At 59.9% G+C, this 20,517-nt stretch overlaps 2 protein-coding genes across 6 annotated transcripts; both read right to left on the bottom strand.

The window, feature by feature from the left end:
• Nucleotides 1-984: 984 nt before the first annotated feature.
• Fscn2 (fascin actin-bundling protein 2, retinal) lies at nucleotides 985-9,418 on the bottom strand. 2 transcript variants are annotated; one of them, XM_021637403.2, is made up of 5 exons: nucleotides 7,100-9,418; nucleotides 2,139-2,295; nucleotides 1,682-1,803; nucleotides 1,289-1,456; nucleotides 985-1,217 (listed from the first exon to the last, which is right to left on the bottom strand). In XM_021637403.2, the coding sequence occupies exons 1-5, from the start codon at nucleotides 7,923-7,925 to the stop codon at nucleotides 1,012-1,014; spliced, it is 1,479 nt and encodes a 492-aa protein (XP_021493078.1). In that variant the 5' UTR covers nucleotides 7,926-9,418; the 3' UTR covers nucleotides 985-1,011. The 2 variants fall into 2 exon arrangements, with proteins under 2 accessions (XP_021493078.1, XP_060242244.1); XM_060386261.1 differs by having other exon boundaries at nucleotides 1,289-1,496; nucleotides 1,659-1,803.
• A 2,669-nt stretch (nucleotides 9,419-12,087) lies between these two features.
• Nucleotides 12,088-20,496, bottom strand: LOC110548835 (centrin-2). Of its 4 annotated transcripts, none has more exons than XM_021637442.2 (2): nucleotides 20,311-20,496; nucleotides 12,088-13,255 (listed from the first exon to the last, which is right to left on the bottom strand). In XM_021637442.2, the coding sequence occupies exon 2, from the start codon at nucleotides 13,171-13,173 to the stop codon at nucleotides 12,655-12,657; it is 519 nt and encodes a 172-aa protein (XP_021493117.1). In that variant the 5' UTR covers nucleotides 13,174-13,255; nucleotides 20,311-20,496; the 3' UTR covers nucleotides 12,088-12,654. The 4 variants fall into 4 exon arrangements, with proteins under 4 accessions (XP_021493117.1, XP_060242245.1, XP_021493116.1 ...); XM_060386262.1 differs by lacking the exon at nucleotides 20,311-20,496 and adding an exon at nucleotides 18,670-18,825; XM_021637441.2 differs by lacking the exon at nucleotides 20,311-20,496 and adding an exon at nucleotides 16,696-16,847.
• Nucleotides 20,497-20,517: the final 21 nt, after the last annotated feature.

Here is a 20,517-nt window from a genome sequence, read left to right on the forward strand (position 1 = left end):
CAGTGGGGAGGGGGCCAGGCCCGCTCCGGGCTCCACCTGGAGTCTGTACAAGAGCCGCTTCTTGTTGGTGCTCATGCCCAGTTGCCTGCTTACCTTGGGCCCCGGTGGCCTGAGAGCCCTGTCCAGAGCTTGCCCCCGGCTGCTCTGGCCACCTCCCTCGTATAATGTGCATGCCTGTGTGTGAACAGGCTGGAGGGGCTCCGGGCTGTGCTGGCTCGTGTCAGAGACTGAAGGCTTGCCTTTACCTGAACTCCCCGTCTCAGGAGCCTGGGCACATGTCCACAGCCCTGCTGAGGCTACCCTAGCTCAGCTCTGCTGGGCACCGCACACAGGCGTGCACCTGGGCTTCCTCTTGTGTTCCTTTATACCTGGCAGAGTTAGTGGGGCTGAAGAAATGCTGGTCTTAGCTGGGGAGTCTCCCAAAACAGCAGCATGGAGTAAGAACCAGCAATGTCCCAGCCGGGACCCCCAGCTTGTCCACCTGTGTGACCCCCTGCACATTCCAGACACCAGGATCCTGCAGGCCGTGAACTACCTGGCTTCACAGACTAGATTCTGAGATGTCCCACTCATGATGGCTGCTAAGGTCAGCTCCACGAGTTAACAGGGACATCCCCTGACCGGTGACCTGAGAGTGAGGGTAGCACCCACCCGTAACCTCCTTCCCAACGTGCTCCTGCTTTCCCTGCCCACTGTACCTGGCCTCCCCACACGCTCTGGCGGAGGGACTCTAGGCTGAGGCATCTCTGTGGGTCTCACTCGCTCGGGACAGTAGACACCGCAAAGGACTTCAACCTGACAGCCAAGGTTAGGGGCCTTCCTCAGGCTCTGACCCAAGCCTAGCAGCTGGTGGGGTAAGGGACAGACGGCTGCCTCCAGCCAGCCATGGCCCTTGCACAGAATGGCCTTCCGGGGTGGTGGAGATCTAGCGGTGAGCAGAGAGGACTCGGGAGCATGCACGCCGGACGGTGCAGGCCCACAGCAGCCGAGCAACGAAGGTTTAATGGGTCCTCAGTATTCCCAGAGCGCTTCCCCCAGCGGCAGGTCCGAGTCCGCGCGCAGCAGCCCCGAGGCGCCGCCGCGCAGGTACTTGCCGCTGAGGGCCCGGATGGCCAGGCGGCCGCGCTCTCGGAACTCGAAGAGGAAGTCCTCCGCCAGGTCGCCGTCGCTGCACACGCTTCCATGGCTTCCGGTGTACCAGAAGCCACCTCCGCGGCCTGGGGGCAAGGCTGGAGGTCAGCCGCGCCCGCGCCCGCGCCCCGGCCTCCCTGCGCTTTGCCCGGCCCACCTCTGATCTGGTAGGCGCCGTCCCTGAAGCTCAGGTGGAAGACGTCGTAGGTGGAGCGGTTGGTGTCCAGCTGGTTGGAGCCGCGGCGGTGGCACACGAAGCCATCCAGGCCCCGCAGCACCAGGATGGGTCGGTTGATGAGCTTGAGGGTGAACAACTCGTCTCCACCTGCAGAAGAAGGCGCGTGGGCGGCTCCTGCCCCGCTGTCCTCTGCGGGCCTGGAGCCGGGTCCTGCCGGCCACCGCCTGGCGGGCTGCTGTGGCCAGGAGCCTAACCCCGCGGAACCCAGGCGTCCCTACTGCGCAAGGTGTTCAGGGAGTGCCTGGGCTTCCCCAGAGACACTAAAGGAAGAGGCACCCTGGGGTCTGACCCACGGAGGGCCCGGAGGCTCACCCACAAAGTCACTGATGGCGGCCAGCTGCCCATTTTTCTTCATGCACACGTAACGTCCATTGCTGGCTCTCAGCGCCACCCGCCGGCCGTGCCATTCCATCTCAAACATGGTGTTGGCAGAGCTGTAGGGTGGGAGGCACACGGGCTCAGAGGGAGGTGCAGTCTGCGCCCCCTGCCCTCCTCAGGGGCACCCGTCCCCTCGGGAGCTGCTCCACACTCCGTGACTGGGCTGAGGTTGTGTGCGCGCAGGGAGCTATTGGAGGTGGAGAGAGGAGTGATAGTGGCCCTGGGTGTGGCTGCACGCACTTTTCGTCCCAGCGGAGGCGTATCTCTGGGTGGGAGGCCAGCCTGGTCCGGGCCGTGCAAGGCTACGTGAGCCTGCCTCAAAAAAGCCAGAAGCGAACCCGAGCGGGCGGCGGCGGGGATGAGAGAGACGGAGACTCTCGGGCGCACTCACACTTGGGTCGCTGTGGCCTGAATGCCCCCGTGAGCCACCAAGGTCCAGTAGCCTCCAGTGCTGGAGTAGAAAGTACACTTCTTTGTTTCCTGGTCAATTTGCATCAGGAAGGTTTCGTGGTCCAGTTCCTCATCCTGATTGGCTGAGACATTGATTCCTAAGGGAGAACACAGCGAAGCTCCTCAGGCCTCTCCCGGGAGGGAAGGGGAAGCACGCTTTGGCATACTGTCAGAGGGAGGCTCCCTCGCGAGAGCCATCTGGCAGAGACTGCCCCGGCCATCCAGGTGGCAGTGTGCCCCACACGCGGCCTCTAAGGGTGGGTTCTTAACCCAGCTCTGGCCACACTCCCTGAGACAGGACCTTTCAGAGGGCAAGTAATCCGCTTGTTCCTGCTCTGCATGCAGGATTTACAACTGCGTCTATTTATAACTCAGCCTGAAGCTGCCAGGCGGGGCCTCCGACCTTCCGCCTGAGGTGACCTAGATCCTGGGAACCAGCCTACCTCCCACACAGGGAGTCCTAGGGGAGGGCCTGCCTGATGTTCTAGTAACGTGGACACGCGGGACAACTGTACCAAGGCGTCAGTGTCCATGGCAACTGGTTACTCGTGAACAGTGAGGCAGGTGGAGCCCTAGGGAGAGTGGGGAGACCGCTGGAAGGCCACACCTGATCCAGCCCTGCAGGGGGAGAGGGAGCAGCCAAACAGCAGCCCCTGGTGGAGAAGCTGGAATCCGCTGCCTTTCTCCAGCTCCCAAAGTGTGTACCCGGGCTCCCTCACACACACCTTCCTGCAGAAGAGCAGCCAGCGCATCCCGCATCCGGAGGAAAGGGCACAACAGTTTGAGGCCTTTGAGAAATAACAGTTTGTTTTTTCTCTTTCTGAGACAGAGTTTCTCTGTAGTTAGTCCTGGCTGTTCTGGAATCAGTATGTAGACCAGGCTGGCCTCGAGCTCACAGAGAGCCGCCTGCCTCTGCACGGGGATTACAGGCGAGCGCCATGCCCAGCCCGGTTTGATTTTTTTGAATTTGATCTGTTTCTTGTTGTGTATGAGTGTGAATGTGCCACTTGTATGCAGGGCACTCAGAAGCCAGAAGAGGAATCAGATCCCCTGGCACCGGAGTTACAGGTGGTTGAGAGCCACCATGTGGGTGCTGGGAATTGAACCTGGGTCTTCTGGAAGAGCAGCCAGCACACTTAATTTTTTTTTTTTTTTAACTCTTCCCACTTGTGCCAGCTTCATCACTAAATTGGGTGGCTGGGACCAAGGGTAGTCCTCAACCTCACGTAGGTCCTGGGCCTCATGGTCAGGCAACAGTGGGATTCTGGGTAGTGTGTCTCATGTGGATTTGGATGCTGTACAAGAAAAGCGGTGTTTCAGCAAAGGTTCTTGCAGGGACAGAGGGCAGGAGCAGGTGAGAGGATCTTAGCTGGCATGCCAACTAGTGCCATCCGCTGACTTCAGCTGCATCTCCATCTGCTGCTGAGACGCCGTGTCCCGCTTCAGCACATCTGCCTCTGCAGCGCCCCACACACTTCCTAACTCAACCTGCTTCTAAGGAACATGGCTGAGAGTGGGAGGGCCACGGAGGTCAGAGCAACCTGGTCAGTGAGGCCACAGCACAGCTGCACGCCAGCCCTGCGGTGCCAGTGAAGGCAGAGACAGGCTGGGGTGGGTGCAGAGGGGCAGCAGGAGAGCCCAGGGGTGACAGCTGGCTCAGTGGTTAAGAGCACTGTCTGCTCTTCCAAAGGACCCGGGTTCAATTCCCAGCAACCACATGACAGCTCACTACTGTCTGTAACCCAAATTTCAAGGGATCTGACACTAATACACATAAAAATTAAAATTTAAAAATCCAGTGGTCAAAGTGCAAAGTGGTTGCTCATAGGCAGCTCCTGGCTAGGAGACAAATCTGGGCTGCTTCTCCATAGCGTCTGCTCCAGCCGTCCTAGGACACATAGACTGAGATTGCCTCTCCAGCCACCTGGAACTTAGTATCACTTCTGATGTGGGGCCAGCGAGCAGTGAGCAGTGTGCGTGGGGAGCCTGCCCAAAGCAAGTGAGGTCCTGGTGTGTCCAAACCCCAAAAATCTTGTCTTGAGACCGATCAGGAGCAGGACTGCTCCCCCCCCCCGCGAGTCTCAGTGCATGCAGCCTTACACACCCACCTCTGCCGCCCTTGAGGTGGCCACAGCCCAGCGGCCAGGCTGAATGGCCCCTCTCCCTAGGAGGTCATGACCAGCAAGCTCCTGGAATTCCTCTCTACGCAATAAGGTGTTCCCTGCGCCCTGGCCCCAGCCAGTGATGCACATTCCCCCCAAAGCCTCTACCCACTCCCCAAAGGTTTAAATAGCCTTTGTCCCCAATTAAACTCACTGAATCTCTCAAGAAGGCTGTTTCTTGTGCGCTGACCAAGATCCTGCACACACTCACCCCTGGCTAAGCCTCACTACCTCCAGCCCAACCCAGTGAGACTGGGTACCCAGAGGGGGAAGCAGAAATGAAGCAACATTCCACCCCACCAACGCACAACCCCTGTGGCCCCAGCACTTGGGGAGGCAGAGGCAGGCGGATCGCTGTGAGGTCGAGGCCAGCCAGGTCTACAAAGCAAGTCCAGAACCCCAAGGCTACACAGAGAAACCCTGTCTCAAAATCAAAACAAAAAAGCTGGGTGTGGTGGCACAAGCCTGTGATCCAAGCACTCTGGGAGAGGCAGAGGCAGGTGGAGCTCTGTGAATTCGAGGCCAGCCTACAAAGAGAGCCCAGGATAGTCAAAGCTACACCCTGTCTCAAAAAAACTTACTAAATAAAGACTGAAAGGCCAGTTGAATGTCTCAGCAAATTAAGTGCTTGCTGTGGAAGCCAAAGTATCTGAGACTTATCCCTGGACCCATGTAAAGGTGGAAGGAAAAAAACTGGCTCCACAGAGTTGCCCTTTGACCTCTGTGAGTGTGTCATGGCATACATGTCCCATATCACACATACACAACAATAATTTTTGTCAAGACAGGGTCTCACTATGTAGCTCTGGCCTTCCTGGTATTCATTGTGGCTGGCCTCAGACAGAGATTTGCTTGCCTCTGCCTCTGCCTTGCAAGGGCTGGGATCAGAGGTGTGCACCACTGCACCTGGCTAATGACAACATCTTTTAAAACAGTGGGAAGTGGGCTGGCATATGATATGGCGGGGTTTGAGAGCACTTACCCTTCTTGCAGAGGACCTGAGTTTTGTTCCCAGTACCCTTGTCAGGTGGCTGTAATCACCAAGAACTGGAGCTCCAGGAACCAGCGCCCTCTTCTGGCTTCTGCACTCACATGCATACCCCCTCCTTCATACATAGACATATTTTTGTTTGTTTTTCGAGACAGGGTTTCTCTGTGTAGCCCTGACTGTTCTGGACTCCCTTTGTAGACCAGGCTGGCCTCAAACTCACAGAGATCCACCTGCTTCTGCCTCCCGTGTGCTGGGATTAAAGGCGTGTGCCACTGCAGCTGGCTTTTCATATAATTTTTTTAAATGCTGAGAAGTAATCCACACAGCTACTATCCTAGCCAGCACCATGACTACCCGATCCACTATCTTTTTCTTCAGGGCTGGGGGTGGAACTCACAGTGCTGTATGCACTAGGCAAGCCCTCACCACTGAGTTCCCTCAGCCACACATTCCACACAATCTCCACCAACCCCCCAGCCACCACCACCTTCCTACCACCCGCCATCACCTCTCCATCACCGTCTGCAGCCCTCCATCCCTCCTCCATCTTCACCGCTTCTGTCGCTTTCACTCCTCCACCGCATCATTGCACTCCTGCCAACCCCATGGTGGGGCCAGCAGGATCACACTACCGTTACCGCCTTCCTTATGGTCTCTCGCTGTTTGTTAGTCAGGGTCCAGCACCACCCCACTCCAGGAAGCACTCAGACACCCTGGCCCAGCCAGCTTGCTTGACTAAGGACTGTGAACAGCTGGGCCTTCCTCAAGCTAGGTAGTGTGATGGGAATGAGGGCCACGTGCTGGGAACAGCAGCGCCCGTGACTGCTCCAGACTGACCTGACAGCCATGCCTGCAGACGCAGTCCTCCTGGGAAGTCTGGCCTCCCGGATGGGTGCTCCTGAACATCTGCATTGGACATGAGATGCCCAGGGAGACCAGACAGCTCACACCTCACACGCACATCCTATAGCAGTGGGCAGCAGCGTGGCAGGCAGCTGGCATGGAAGGGGTCTGAGTGAGTCAGGAGGAACACTGCCTCAGTTCTACTTCTGAGCTCCGAGCGCTTAGCTCAGGGCGCCCAGGCCCTCACGTGCAGGGCTCAGAGCCAAGGTAGAAGCAATTGCTCCTCCTGGCCTGGACCTGGGTTATGTGAGTAGTTGAGGGCCACTCACACTCCTGGCTTCTTCATGGGGCAGGAGGCACACTGTGTTTACCCCAGACTGCTCAGGTATCACACAAGTGACCAGCAGCCAGGAAACGAAGAAAGCCAAGCCACACCTCACGGGCAGAAATGGCACCTTCCCCATAGATGCACAGGCCCTGGGCAAGGTTGCCTTCACTTGTATTTGCCACTGAGGATAACAGTGAGGTCGCTTGTTCTTGGGGACCCACAAGGTTGCCACTGCTCAAGCATACAGAAATGGTATCCCTGCTCTAACCTCATCCCTCCCTTATCTCCCTCAAAGACCAGGAAGTGGGGTGACACAGCAGCAAGGGAGGAGCCCTCTTGCCACCCCCCACTGCCCTCACATCACACCTCTGAGCCTCACAGACAGCCACACTTGAGCAGGCACCACATTCAGCTGATAGTCTCCAGATGGTGAGAATAACGAGGCCTCTGAAGCCATCAGCCCTCGGGAGGCCCATAGGCTTACACTGTGTGCAGAAACACCCATGTCCATGGCCAAGCACCCCACGCTGCACACATGGCAGGTGTCTGCACACACAGCACAGCCCGCCCTGCCCTACCTTGCCGCACAGAGACGTAGCGGTGGTTGGCCGCTACCAGCACCACCTGCGGGTGGCTTTGCTCCAGGTCAAAGAGTTCATCCTTGCCGGGCCTCGTATTTCGGCCAGCCCTGAGTGTGCCGGCAGGCCCCACAGGTGCCAGGTAGCGGCCATCACAGTCCTTGAAGGCCAGCTTGCCTGCCTTGAACTCCAGTGTGTAGCAGGCATGGGCTTCGGGCTCCCAGACCAGGCGGCCATCGCTGCGAAGGTATCGGCTGTCATAAGACTTGAGGCAGTACCTCCTGCTCTGGAAAATGAGGGTGAGCAGTGCGTCCACGCCCCACGGCATGTCACCATCTGCTGCCATCTCGTCCTCCTGCAGGCACAGGTGCACGTAGCGCCGGCGGCTCACGCTCAGCAGGTGAGCCTGCGGGTGGATGGCCAGATGCACTGTCCACAGCTCCGCCGGGGACACGGCTGTCGCAAAGCAGGACAGCTGGTCCTCGGTGCCACCGAAGAAGCGGCCGTGCGGCTCCGACTGCAGCGCCCAGCGCCCATCAGGCTGCGGCAGGACCAGGAAGCGGCAGTCTCGGCCTGGCTGGTCCGCCTCACAAGCCACGCGCCCATCTTCTTCTGCCGACAGGTAGCGGCCTAGGTGGCTGCTGCGGAAGAGCACAGCAGCGCCCTGTCCGGGGTCAGGCTCCAGCACCCATATCTGCTTCCTCTTGAGGCTGGACGCCGAAGCGTTGACCTTGAAGCCAAAGCTCTCTGCTGTCAGGTAGCGGTTGGCATCATTGACAAGGCCAAACTGGATCTTCAGCACCTGGTGCAGGCCGTTGGTTGGCATCTTTGAGGCTAGCCACGGTGCTTCAGGGGCCTGGGAAGCTCTCTCTGACTGCTCAGGGGCCCTGTAGACCCCCAGAGGCCCAGGTCTGTCTATCTCGCCCTTGGCTCCCAAGCCCAGCCAGTGACATGGACGCTACTGCTCCAGCGCTGCCTCTGTCGTGTGGCCTTGGCCACCCGGGCAGATCTTACATGGCCAGCGGGCAGCCGAGGGCGGGTGAGGGCGGATCAAAAACACAGGGCTTAGGAGCAGGAGCCGCCTTGCCTCACCCCAGCTTGGATTTCAGTGGCTCCCGGATGGCACCAAGGCCAGAGCCCATGCCCAGCAGGACGGGAGAAAGGCTGACCACCTCGTCCTCACCCACGGCTGCCGGGGCCCTGCGCCCTGGGTCTTGTGGAGTCCCTGCCTCTTAGCTTCTCTTCTTACTGATGGCTGCTTCAGGGCCTCCCACTGCCCTGCTCGGACCCCCAGTCCAGCCCAGCTCTTTCCCAAGGTAGAAAAAGCGGCCCAGTGGAAAACTCACCACAGGGCAGCAACCTGATCGCAGCCCTCCACCCTCAGTGGCCAGATCCCCCACGGGATCCAGTTACAGCGTCTCTGATTCCTGCTGCCAGGAGCAGTGAGGCCCCCTGCAGCACACAGCCGCATCCTGGCCTGGCCCCCGGCTCCCTGGTTCCTGCCCTCCTGTGCAACCCTGGGTCTGACACTATCCTCCATCTGCCCCTGGGCTGCGGGCTGGGGAGGCAGCAGGAAGGGTGGAAGGGCCAGGGGTACTTGGCCCTGAGCAAAGATGGCGGTGGGAGACAGGGGGCCTAGCATTCCTGTCCACTCGGTCTGGAGAGAGCACCCCGCTGTGGTCTGCTGTGGTGGCCTGGGATGCTCACGTCCAGGAACCATGCAACAAGCAAGAAAACAGGATGTGTGCCAGAATCCTATGCACCCTGCCAACTCTTGGGGCTTGATGCTCTTCCCTTTTGTGGGGGGAGCTCAGGGTGGCCTGGCTTCAGCGCCCTCAGCAGACTTGGGGGGTCCAATTGCTGCTGCTTAGATCACAGGGTCACAGGCTTGGCTTGTGGCCTTTACAGACTTGAGTTCAGGGAGGCTGTATGGGGGGCGCTGTCGTCCCCGTGCTTCTAAAAGTCTCCCACAGAATCCAAAAGAAAGGGGTGGGCCGTGCAGCTCAGGAGACACCTGACCCCGGCTTCGTACCCGAGCCCACCTGGCTGTGCCCTCTCCATCCCGACTCTCACCAGCATCACATAGAGCTACAGTGGCTCCTCGTCGCTTTCCCTGCTTTCCTGTGTCCTGCACCTGCCTCAGGGGACTACAGCCAAGTAGGGGACTGGAGCCACCCACGCTGGGCCTGAGCCAGAACTGGCATCCTCCAACAGGAGGTGGACCCACAGGAAGGCTCTGCAGAGGGACAGTGACAGGAGGACGTGGAGCACTTCCAGCCATGCCCTGTCCTGTCCTCCGGGGCCCTTCCTTCAAGGGGCTTGTACCTCAGCAAACTGCCACAGAGGTCGGCGTTTGGGAAGAATGCAGATCCATGCATCTGAAGACGCTGAAGGGTAGGCTTCATGGCAGTGTCAGGTGCTGACCCTCTGCTCTCAGCTCTCTCTTCCGGCCAGCTTTATTCACCCCGAGGCACCGACTGAAGGTGTAGTCAGGCTGTGTGTCAAGTGCTGCCCTAGAGACACAGTGGGTGGGGGGCATGATGGCCAGGCAAAAGCCCCAGGCACCAGGGTGGAGTCCATGCTTGGAATGGTTTCCCATCGGGTCCCAAGGGTCTGTGAGGAGGGAGGCTTGCGGGCCAGCTCTACCCATTGTACCCTAACCCGGTCTAGCCAGCCTGCTCAGGGGCTCTGAGAGTCTCGTCCTTCTGATTGGCATAACGGCTTCATTAGCCTGACTGGTGCTGGCAGGGTTGACTGGCATCAGGTGCCTAGCAGGAGGAGGCCTGGCCGCCAGGCACTAAGTGTCCTGGCTCTGGACAGGCCCTTGGAAAGAAAGCCAGAAGTATCAACGGCCACTCAGTTTTGGGACACTTCCCCCTCACAGGCCCAGGTGGAGCAGGGCTCTTGGCACTGACCTCTATGATATGAGGGGTCTTCCAGGCTGCAGAGAATGTCCTGGAGGGAGGCAGCTTTCTTGGGTCTCTCCGTATGGACCTCCAATGCAGTGCTCAGGGCTACGGCCCACTGCCCACCAAGGCCTTTCACTTCTGGGTCCCATCTGGGGTTCTACCACGGAACACACATTTCCTCGGTGTCTGACTGGTGTTGGGTCTGGTTCCCGTGCTGTGATGCTGTTGACAGGTCTGGGTATGGAGTGAGAGTGTGTGTGTGTGTGTGTGGTCACAGGGAGAGAAACGGCTGGGATGGGCTATAGTGGTCACCTGGAGTCGGCCCAGCCTCTGGTGATGCTGCTCTGGACACACAAGCCCCAGCACCCACTCTGGACGCTGCCGTAACAGTCGGGGTGTGCCTGCTCTAAGGATCCCTATCCAGGGCACAGGCCATCTCCCAGCCACACACAGGCTGTGGGTCCTCCAGCCCACCCACAGAGAGCACCACTTTCATTTTGGGTGCCCAACTGTGTCTGCCACTGTGGCCTGTCCAGGCTGCACCCTGCGACCCCACTGCCCCCTGAATCAGAGGGGATGATGGTTGCCCAAAGTATGGCTGTCCATGCTGCTGCAGCACGTGGGTGCCGAGGTCGGCTGCCTGCCTGGTGCACCAACTTCAACACGTATGTCGTGGGGGAGGGGCACCTTTGATGGACCCTGAGAGGCCGTTCGAGCCCCAACCCCTACTTCAGAGAGCAGCCAGCTGTGAGTGGACAGAGCAGTGGGACCACCGCAGGGTTAGACTGGCTTGATGCCCTTCTCAGTGAGAGTCCAGCTGGACACTGGACGGCCCTAATGGACCCAGACTCAAGGTGTTCACTGCATAGCTTGCTCACTCTTAGAAAACCTCCTCAGAGTGCTGGGGGTGGGTCTCCCTCACCACTGAAGGGCCCCTCTGCCCCACCCGCAGGTGGCCCCAGTAGAGTCCCCAGAACCCAGATGATTTCCCCCACCTCCGTCTAGATTAGCCCAACCTCGGGCTCCTGCCGGCATGCTGCCCACTGCCATGGCAACCAACACGTGGGCCAGGCTCAGTGCCCAGCAACGCTGATGCTGGTGGTGTGAGCTGGCACAGGCCTGTGAGTGCAGCGATGGGTGTTTCCGTCCTCGCTGGCTCAGAGTCCTGGAAACCAGGAAACAGCTGGGCAGACCCGCAGCCAAAGGCGGATCCTTCACAGCCCAGCTCTGCCCTCCTCCAGATGCGGCCTCAGCCCCAGCCCTCAGCTGCCCACCAACCCCCGTAGCCAGCCCCTTCCTGGCCTCCCAGGCTCCTCGGCCCTGCGAAGGGGGCAGGCTACCCAGCTGGCACCATGCTGCCCAGCACTGTCTACGACCTTGACCCCCTCACCCTGGTGTGGGGCTCCTGCTCCAGCCCAGAGTCCAGTTTGGCAGAGGTCCAAGGCCCTGCCTCCTGCTCTTCTCCCCTCCCAGGGCCCGGGAATCAATTTTTCATGCTAGGCTCTCTGCAGTTCCACTTACGCACAGCAGAGGGGGAGGGGCCTCCCTCCCTTCATCTACCCTGCCAGATTCACTTACCGAGGCCTGCAGAGCTGGTTTAGGGTAACAGGCTCCACTGAGGAAGGTCACGTCAGAAGGACTGCTCAGTGACCCCTCATCTCACCCACCCCTCTCCCACCCTCGCCCCACCCCAGGCAAGGCAGTGACCCCTCATCTCATCCACCCCTCTCCCACCCTCGCCTCACCCCAGGCAAGGCAGTGACCCCTCATCTCATCCACCCCTCTCCCACCCTTGCCCCACCCCAGGAGCCCGCTGAAGTCCTTGGGGGCTTTCTGTTGCTGCTCTTCTTTTTAAAGATTTTCAGGTTACAACATAATCACATCATTTCTTCCTTCCTTTTCCTCCTGCCAAGCCCTCCCATCCCCCGCCAACTTGCTGTCTTTCAATTTCATGGCCTGAGCTCACAATGTCTATAATTCCAAGATCTGACCCTCTCACATAGACATGCATGCAGGCAAAACATCAATGCACATAAAAGGTAAATAAATTAAAAAATTTAAAAAGACAGAGAAAAGAGATAGATTCGGGAGACTGTCAGTGAATACTGCAGCCCTGAGTTTATTCAACGGCTCCTTTTATAGGCAAAGCAAGTCACACCAACACAAGGAAGGGGCTCGTGGAAGAGTCAAACGTGTTTTCTTTTTCTTGTTTAATTAAGAAAGGTTTTGTTTTTAAAGACAAAACAAATGTATGAACACCATCCAAATGTCCTGGCAAGCATTCGCTGAGTGTTATAAGACAACAAAACTGTGGTGTCAACTAAAAGCTGAAACCACTGGACACCTAAGAAGCCACTGTGTGTGTGTAGCCATATGGAAACGGGTGAGCAACGTGAAGCCAGGGAAGATGGAGCGCCACACTTTCAGACCCGCTCTACACGCTCCTGCTCTGCCCTGTTGAATTAGCCAGCAGGCCAATGTACAAAGAACTCAGTATCAAAGAACACGTCCAAAGGTCAAAAATAGATTCAAGGTCACGGCTAAAATTACCGCAGAGGTTGGGGGAGGCTATCAAAAGCCGTATTTCACGAAATGGCCGACACTAAATCTAGTCACATGTGCTTGCAGAGAAAAGGAAACCTGGTCTCAGTAGAGGCTGGTCTTCTTCATGATGCGCAGGAACTCCTGCTCACTGACCTCTCCGTCTCCATCTCGATCAGCCTCATCGATCATTTCCTGCAGCTCCTCATCAGTCAGATTCTCACCTAGCTCCTTGGCCACACGTTTCAGATTTTTAAAGGATATTTTTCCAGTTTCATCATCATCAAAGAGCTTGAAGGCTTTCAGGATTTCTTCTTTGGTGTCTTTCTCAGACATTTTCTGAGTCATTACTGTCAAAAAGTCACTAAAGTTCATTTTTCCTGTCCCTTCCTTATCAATTTCACTTATCATTTTCTTGATTTCTTCTTTCTTGGGTTCAAAGCCCAGGGCCCTCATTGCCACTTTTAGTTCCTTGATGTCTATAGTTCCAGTTCCATCAGCATCAAAGAGATCAAAAGCTTCCCGGATTTCCTGTTTCTGTTCTTCAGTAAGTTCAGGCTTAGGGCTCATCCTTTTTCTCTGGCCACTGGATGCCATGTTTGTCTTCTTAAAATTAGAGGCCATCACCGAAGGGTCTCTGCAGCCAGTTATTAAGGCAAAGTGTACTCGTGGTCTCAGCCCAAACTTGTTTTCTTAAAGCACTTCCCTGTGTAGCAGATATGGTTCACGGTCACACAAACAAGGTAAAGGTAAAACGCCGTGCTTATCCCTGTCTCAAGGTAAAGGTAAAACACCGTGCTTATCCCTGTCTCAAGGTAAAGGCCAGGTGGGAAACATGTTTTCACTGACTACTCCACAACAGAGCAGCTTGTCAAGCAAGCAGCTCTCCACAACGGCCTTTCTCTTTGTTGTTTTAAGACAGGGTTCCCCAGTGTTGTGAAGGTAGGCCTGGCCACAACGCCTGTCTCTGCCGCTGTGCAGGTCAACAGCCCGTCAGGCGCAAGGCCCTCAGGTCTGATCTCCAAAGCCACCAGAGCACAAAAGATGACTCAAACATCTGTTGTATGGCATCTCCTTTGTCATCTCCTTCGCCACCCCAGGCCCCTGACAAACAGAAGCCATGGTATCTTCTGGTTCTCACTGCTTGGAAAACCATAAGGCATAATGGTGCTGCCTAAGAGCTATGGAAGGAGGAGAGAGACCACAAGTCTCCAAGAGGGGCAGAGGGGGTCACAGCAAGTCTGACACCTGCGCTGACAACCATGAGCCTCTGCCTAGCCTTCATCTCCGAAATCTTACCATTTCCATTCACACAAAGGCCCAGTCACACCCAGACCGAGCACCAACAGCCTGCAGAGGCCGGCTCACCCTCCAGGAAGCAGGCCCTCCTCAGGCACAGGTACCTGTGTGCGTGTCTTTGCGTGCACACGAAATCTGTGATGAGGCTGGAAGACATGGCGCCTCTCCACTGCGCTCCATCTTCCTTTTAGGTTATTTACTGTGGCTCTAGCATTCTCCCGAGAAACCAGCTGTTGGTGGTCATCTACAGATTACTCATTGTGTCTGTGTGAGGTCAGAGGACAGCTCTCCTTCCACCTTCACCTGGGTTCTGTGGATTGAACTCAGGCCAACAGGTTTTCACAGGAAACGCCTTTCCCTACCGAGCCGTCACTGATTCTGTCAGTCTGGCTGGTCAGGAAGCCCCGGGTTTCCCTGCCTCCACCTCCCAAGTGCTGGGATCACAGGCACAGAGAGGCACCCAGTGGCGGCACACTCCTCTAATCCCAGCACTTGGGAGGCAGGGGCAGGGGCATTTCTTCCGAGTCCCAGGCCAGCCTGGTCTACACAGAGAAACCCTATTTCAACCTACTTTTCTTAGTTCTATTTTGGTTGCTGTGATAAGCACCATGAAAAAGCAACTTGGGGAAGGGAGGGGTCTATTTCCCTCACAGCTTCTGATCCCGAGAAGGCAGACGCAAGCAGACAGCAAAGCAGAAGCTGCAGTTTGGCTTACTGGCTTGTTTTCCATGGCTGCCTGCCTGCCTGCTTTCTTATACCATCAAGGACCACCAGCCAGGGAGGGATGTCCCCACAATGGGCTGGGCCCTCCCACATTAGCCACTAATCAAAGCGTGTGTGTACCACATGTGTGAAGCCACCCGGGCAGCAAGCACCAGACCTCCTGGAGCTGTCTAACAGGCAGGTAGCCGTGGGTCTCCCAGGAGGACTGGCGGCGAGTGAACCTGGGCCCTCTGGAAGGGCTGAGGCATGGCACCAGTCTGGCTACTGCAGGTAACTTTATGAACGGCCACAGAATGAGAAGTCGTGGGGATTAGGAGTGTGGGTGCTCACGACCGCAGAATACAACGATCCTGGGGCAGAGCCATAACAAGTGCTGGAACACTAACAGACAAAGGAGTCACCGACGGTCTGCAGATGACCACCAACGGCTGGCTTCTTGATGCTGTGTGCTAAGATGGCAGAACGCTAGAGCCATGCCTGCTCCACAAGAGACGTCGGGCTTAAAACAGTTGTACTTGACATTACTTCAAAAGAAAGATTAAAGTGAAAAAGTTCAGGCCAGGTGTGGTGGTGCAACCTTTAATCAGCGCTCAAGAGGTTCCAGGCCAGCCTGGCCCTGATTTGGAGGGCAATCTGGTTTACACAGTGAGTCCTGGGGCAAGGACGCACAGCGCATCTCAAAATAAGACAAAAAGAAACAAGAAAAAGTCCAGGAAAAAAAGTGAGGGGCTGGAGAGAGGGTCAGCAGCCAGCCCCTGCGGTCTTCCAGGGACCCACGCTCACTTCCTAGTATCCATAACTGCAGCTCACAACTGCTTATCACTCCAGATCAAGGGGACTCAACGTGCCTGCATTCATATGACAGACACGCATGAACACACACACACACACACGTGTTTTTGTAAAAAATAAAAATTCCACCAAAATGGCCGGAAGTTAAGAAACAGTCCCACACCTACTCCATTAAAGCAAAGAAGGCACCAGGTGGTGGTGGTCACTCTTTTAAACCCAACCCTTGGGAGGCAGAGGCAGGTGGATTGATGTGAGTTCGAGGCCAGCCTGGTCTACAAAGGATAACCAGGCTGCAAAGAGAAAAACAAAACAAAACCAAACAAAAAAGAAATTCAGCTTTTACAGTAAATGAAAAGGGATTTTTCGGGGCGTGGTCCTCTCCAGCATTGGAGAGCCAGAGGTGGGCAGATCTCTAAGTTCAAGGCCAGCCTGGTCTACCAAGCAAGTTCCAGGTCAGCTGGCGCTATACAGAGAAACCCTCTCTCAAAAGATAAACAAAAAACCGAAAACAAATGTGCTGACCTTTAATCCTAATGACCTTGAGGACAGCCTGGTCTACAGACCAGAAACACAGCAAGACCTTGTCTCAAAAACAAAAGCAAAAGACAAAAGAGTTGGAAGGAAAAAAACCTTTGACGTGGTGGGGAGATGAGCTCAGAGCCCTAACCTGGACTCCAGGCCCCGCCCTACCGTGGCCTGCAACGCCTCCTCTACCCGCCTTTGCTTTCCTTAGAAATGGCGTTGTTAGGTGGCTGTGATGGTGTGGCCGGCGACACCCAGGAAGCAAAGGCAGGAGAGCTGGGAGCAGAGCCCCGACACTCGCAGACAGACACAGCAGGTCAGGGGTTGGCTGCACTCGGGGCCCTCTGTGCGTGTCTGCTCCGGACATCCGCTGGGCTGGCCCCGCTCACCCCGCCTGGCAGTGAGTCCTGCCTCCCCCTGCCTGTTGCCCGGCGGAGGAGCCTCGGCGCGCCCGCCACAGCCCTGCCTGGTCAGCGCCGCGGCCGCTCCTGGCCGGAGGGCGGCACTTCCGTCAGCCTCGCGCAGTCGGGCCTACCTGGCGGTCTGCAGGACGACGACCCCGGCCGCCGCCGACCTCCTTCCGCAGGGCCCAGGCCACGGCGCCACCTGCCGGAGCCCGTGCTGCAGCTCGAGCCCCGGGGGAGCGGCCCCGCCCCGCGGCCCCGCGCACGCGCAGTGGCGGCCCGCGTTCGCCTGCTCCGCCCCTGGCCGCGGTGCTGGGAGGCGGCGGCGGGCGCTCGGCGGCCCCCGGCGTTGAAGTCTGACGCAGCCTTTCCGCACTCCCAGCCACGCCCCGCGCCCCTGACCTACCAGTGCTGACCCCATGACCGAAGGGAGCGTGGACGAGGCTTCGCGGACGCGGGTGGCCAGAGGCTTGCAGCCGGGCTGGTCAACACACTCTCTTAGTGGGCGAGTGCAGGCTGGGCACGTTCCCACGCCCCGCAGAGCACTCTCCGCCCGGCCACACCCACTCCTCCCCAGGGGAAGGCAAGGGCAGGGGCCCCGCCCCCTCCACTCGGGCACACCGGCCGTGGCAGGCGGGGCAGCGGGCGGGCCCGGAATGTCCACCCCTGACCTGCCCCCCAGTCGGGCGCTGACGCCCAGCCTCCCGAGAGAGGCACAGCGGCCCCGACCCAGGCTCGGGTCCGCAGGCTCGTCCGCAGCCAGTCGCCGGAGCGGGAGCGTGGTGGGGAAGTTAGTCCGGTCCCCCTGTCCATCCCTTGCCGCCCTCAGCCAGGTCGCTGCTCCGTGGCCTATCTGGGGGTCACCGGGGCTGAGGAATGACGGGGAACCGGGAACAGGGAAAGCGGCCCTGATGACGGAGGATGGGACTGTCTCCCTCCACCTGCTCCAATCCTTGCACTTTGGGGTCAGGGTGGGAGCTGGAAAGCGCTCCCTCTCCCTTCACTTGGCTTCCACCCACGTGGACGGGCTCCTGTGGTGCTCGGTGGGTGTAACTGGAAGCCTCGGGTCGATGGACCTGCGGGTGGGGAGTCCCCCAACTTAGGTGCAGAGGCGGAAGGCAGTCCTTGGGCTAAGGCAAGGTCAGTGAGCCAGGGTGGAGCTGCAGGCTTAACTCCACACCAGAGCCCGGTGCCGTGGGTAGGCAGAGCCCTGGCAGTGCTGGCAGCCGAGGGGAGCAGGTACACGAGCTCACGGCGGGCCCCGCCTCTAAGATGGAGTAAGGGGTGCGGTGCAGGGCCACAGGCCTGTGCACAGACGTGGACAGGTGCTGCAGGCTCCGGCTTTTGTTGGGAGTCCTGAGGGTTAGCATGGTGTGCCTGTCAGCTTTAGGGGTGCTGGTCTCTCGGGAGGCCGCGTCCTCAGCACATTTCACAGCAGCAGAGTGAAAAGCAGGGGACGCCAGGCTGCCGTGTGGGACGACAGGGAGCAAGGCCCTTGGAGGTCCTCTTTTTAGAGACAGGGTTTCTCGAGGTGGCCCTGGCTGTCCTCAGCTCGCAGAGCCCCGCCTGCCTCTGCCTCTTGGGTGATGGAATCACAGTGTGGGCCGACATGCCCAGCTGGGGCTGAATTATTCTCTCAGGAGCTTCAGCTGGCCAGGCTGGGCACGAGCAGGCAGCCCTGGTAGCCTAGCCCCAGGTCTGACACATGTGTGCACTAAGCGAAAACAGTACCTGGAACCCCTGGAGGACAGCAGGCTCACACCTGGCCAACACCCCGTGTATGGGGTGGTATGTCCTGCGGCACCTGGCCCTCCACGCCAAGATGTGCCCTGTGCTCTGCTCACCTCACCACCCCACCCCACGAGACTGCCTCCCCTGCGGCCAAAGGCCGGCCCTGTGCTTGCCGGCTCAGAGAGAAAATAAGCGCAGGCGCTCGGTGTCCGTTAAGTCCTAGATCGGGAGCGTGAGCTCGGGGTATTCAGCCTCCGGGTTCCTCAGACCGTCACATTTACCTTTTATTATGGGATTGTAGACTCACAGAAAGGTTTCAAAGACAGCAGAGAGCCCTTTACCCTCGAAGTCAGTGTGGAAGCTCGCCCTTGCTGCATGCCACAGCTGAGCGGGTCTCACAGCGTTTGCAGTGTCTGCTGAGGCTGACATGCCCGATGGCGGATGGAGGGACAGCGGCCCAGGACCAGGCTCCTCGTCCCATTTGCCTAACAGGAAGCCTGGCAGCTAGGAAGTCTGGCAGTGCCTAGGTGGGTGGAGCCTGTGCTGGGGAGCAAGGTGCCAAGCACGGAGAGGGAACCGACAGGCAGCGAGGGCACGCGGCAGGAGCTCAGGGCGGGCCGGACTGCAGTGACCCTCCCCGACTCCTCACCTCCTGCGCTGCTGTGTTCTTGTCCATTAAACGACCGGAATATGGACCAGGGCGCACCAGGGTCACTGCGAGAACTACCCGAAGCCAGCACAGAAAAAATTCCTACCATTTCTTCAGACTGAGTCTTCACACCGGGAGGACACACCCACTCGGGCCGACCCGCCCATCCACGGCGGCCAGAACGCCGGGCCCTGGGCGAGGCCTCGCACTGCCGGGTTGCAAAAGACAAAAATCACAGCGCCTCCTTCCCGTGCGCGGCGCTGGGAGGCGGCGGCGGCTCCGGCGGGGACACCCCTCCCCCGCGTCCCCAGGCGCCCAGCGGGGGTCTCCGCGCGCACCGGCCTGGACCGCCTTTGTCCCGCGGGCCAATGGCTCGCCTGCCTGACTAAATAAGGCGAGGAGCGCGGCCCAGGGCCCCGTCCGTTACGTCCGCCCCCGTGACTCAGGGCGGCCACCGTCCTCCCGGCGCCGGGCGGCTCGAAATGGCCAAATATGGCCGCGCGCCGCTCCCCCCCGCACACCTGAGCCGCCGCCCCCTCCCCCCGCACACCTGAGCCGCCGCCCCCCTCCCCCCGCACACCTGAGCCGCCGCGCCCTCCCCCCGCACACCTGAGCCGCCGCCCCCTCCCCCGGCACACCTGAGCCGCCGCCCCCTCCCCGCACACCTGAGCCGCCCCCGAGCCCGCCGAGGGGCAGGGCTCCCCCCGCTGGCGGCGGAGGGAACCCCGGCCTCACAAAGCGGCTCCGCGGTCTCGGCGCCTTCCGCACGGGCGCAGACAAAGGCGCTCTAGACCGGCTGAGGGTGGAGAGCGCGGGCGCCCGTGCTCCCTGGGCCGCAGGCCTCCCGAAGCCTCCCGCGCGCCCCTCGTCCCGCGCGGGACTGCACCTCGCAGGCCCACGCCCCAGGGCGGAGCCGGGAAGGCCGCAGGCTGCAGCGGGCGGCGTGTCTGCAGGCCCAGCCGCGTCCCCGCCGCGGGGCGCCCACCTGTGACGGCCTCGCTGGCCACCCCGGGCGTCCACGCCCGGACGGGGGGCGCGCAGGGCGCCTGTGGCAGGGCTGGCGGGGCGCCGCCCCCCGGAGCCCCGCATCTCGCGGCCGCCCCCGCCTCCCTCCGCTTAGTCCTACACCGAGCACCTCCGCAGCCCGCACAAGCACCAGCAAGCCGGTGCGGCCTTCCCTCAGTGCACCCGGAAGGGCCGGCCAAGACCCCGCACGGGTGACCGGGAACCAGCGCCCCGCGGGGCCGCCCCCACGCCGTCCCGAGCCGGCGAAGGCTGCGCAGGCAGCGCCTCAAGCCAGACCTCACGCTCCGTAGAGGTGTCTCGCCAGCCTAGAGACCGGCGGGGCCGGGTCAGACCTGCCTGGCCTCAGGTTCCCTAGAACGTGCACACACAGTACCACCCCGGGGAGGAGGCTGTCCAGCGAGAGCCGAGGCCGGGCCGACCCCTTCCCTGCGGAGGGGCCTAGGCGGCCGTGCGGGAAGCGCGGGGACCCCTCCCACGTGACTGAGCCGCGATGGCCGCCGCCCGGACCCCCGGGCGGGCAGCAGCGGTGGCGGCCGGCTGGGCTCGGAGCCCCCAAAGTTCCCGGGGTCCCGCGGGGCGCAGGGTCCACGGAGGGGCGGGGGCCGCGGGACTCACCCCAGTTCGGGGCGCGGCCCGCCGGGAGCCGGCGGTTTCGGGGCGCAGCCCGCCCGGCGGTTTCGGGGCGCAGCCCGGGCCCTTCCCCGCGGCTCCGCAGGGCGGGGCCGAGCCCACGCAGGCCCCTCGGCGCGACCCCCGGCCGCGGGGGGCCGGAGCGCGCGCGCACGCGGGGGCGGCGCGGGCGGGGCCGTTGGCGGCGGCGCG

The sequence above is a fragment of the Meriones unguiculatus genome, chromosome 7 (assembly GCF_030254825.1).
Source record: "Meriones unguiculatus strain TT.TT164.6M chromosome 7, Bangor_MerUng_6.1, whole genome shotgun sequence".
NCBI classification, from domain to species: domain Eukaryota; kingdom Metazoa; phylum Chordata; class Mammalia; order Rodentia; family Muridae; genus Meriones; species Meriones unguiculatus.

Bases quoted from the DNA above. Each gene is read 5' to 3' on its own strand.
- Fscn2 (XM_060386261.1), bottom strand. From the start codon at position 7,925: ATGCCAACCAACGGCCTGCACCAGGTGCTGAAGATCCAGTTTGGCCTT. The intron at 1,497-1,658 runs GTCAGACCCCAG...AGGCCCGCAGAG, and splicing joins AGCCTCCGGGCCCTCCGTGG to GACAGCGGGGCAGGAGCCGC. The intron at 1,218-1,288 runs GTGGGCCGGGCA...CCTTGCCCCCAG, and splicing joins CGGCGCCTACCAGATCAGAG to GCCGCGGAGGTGGCTTCTGG.
- LOC110548835 (XM_021637442.2), bottom strand. From the start codon at position 13,173: ATGGCCTCTAATTTTAAGAAGACAAACATGGCATCCAGTGGCCAGAGA.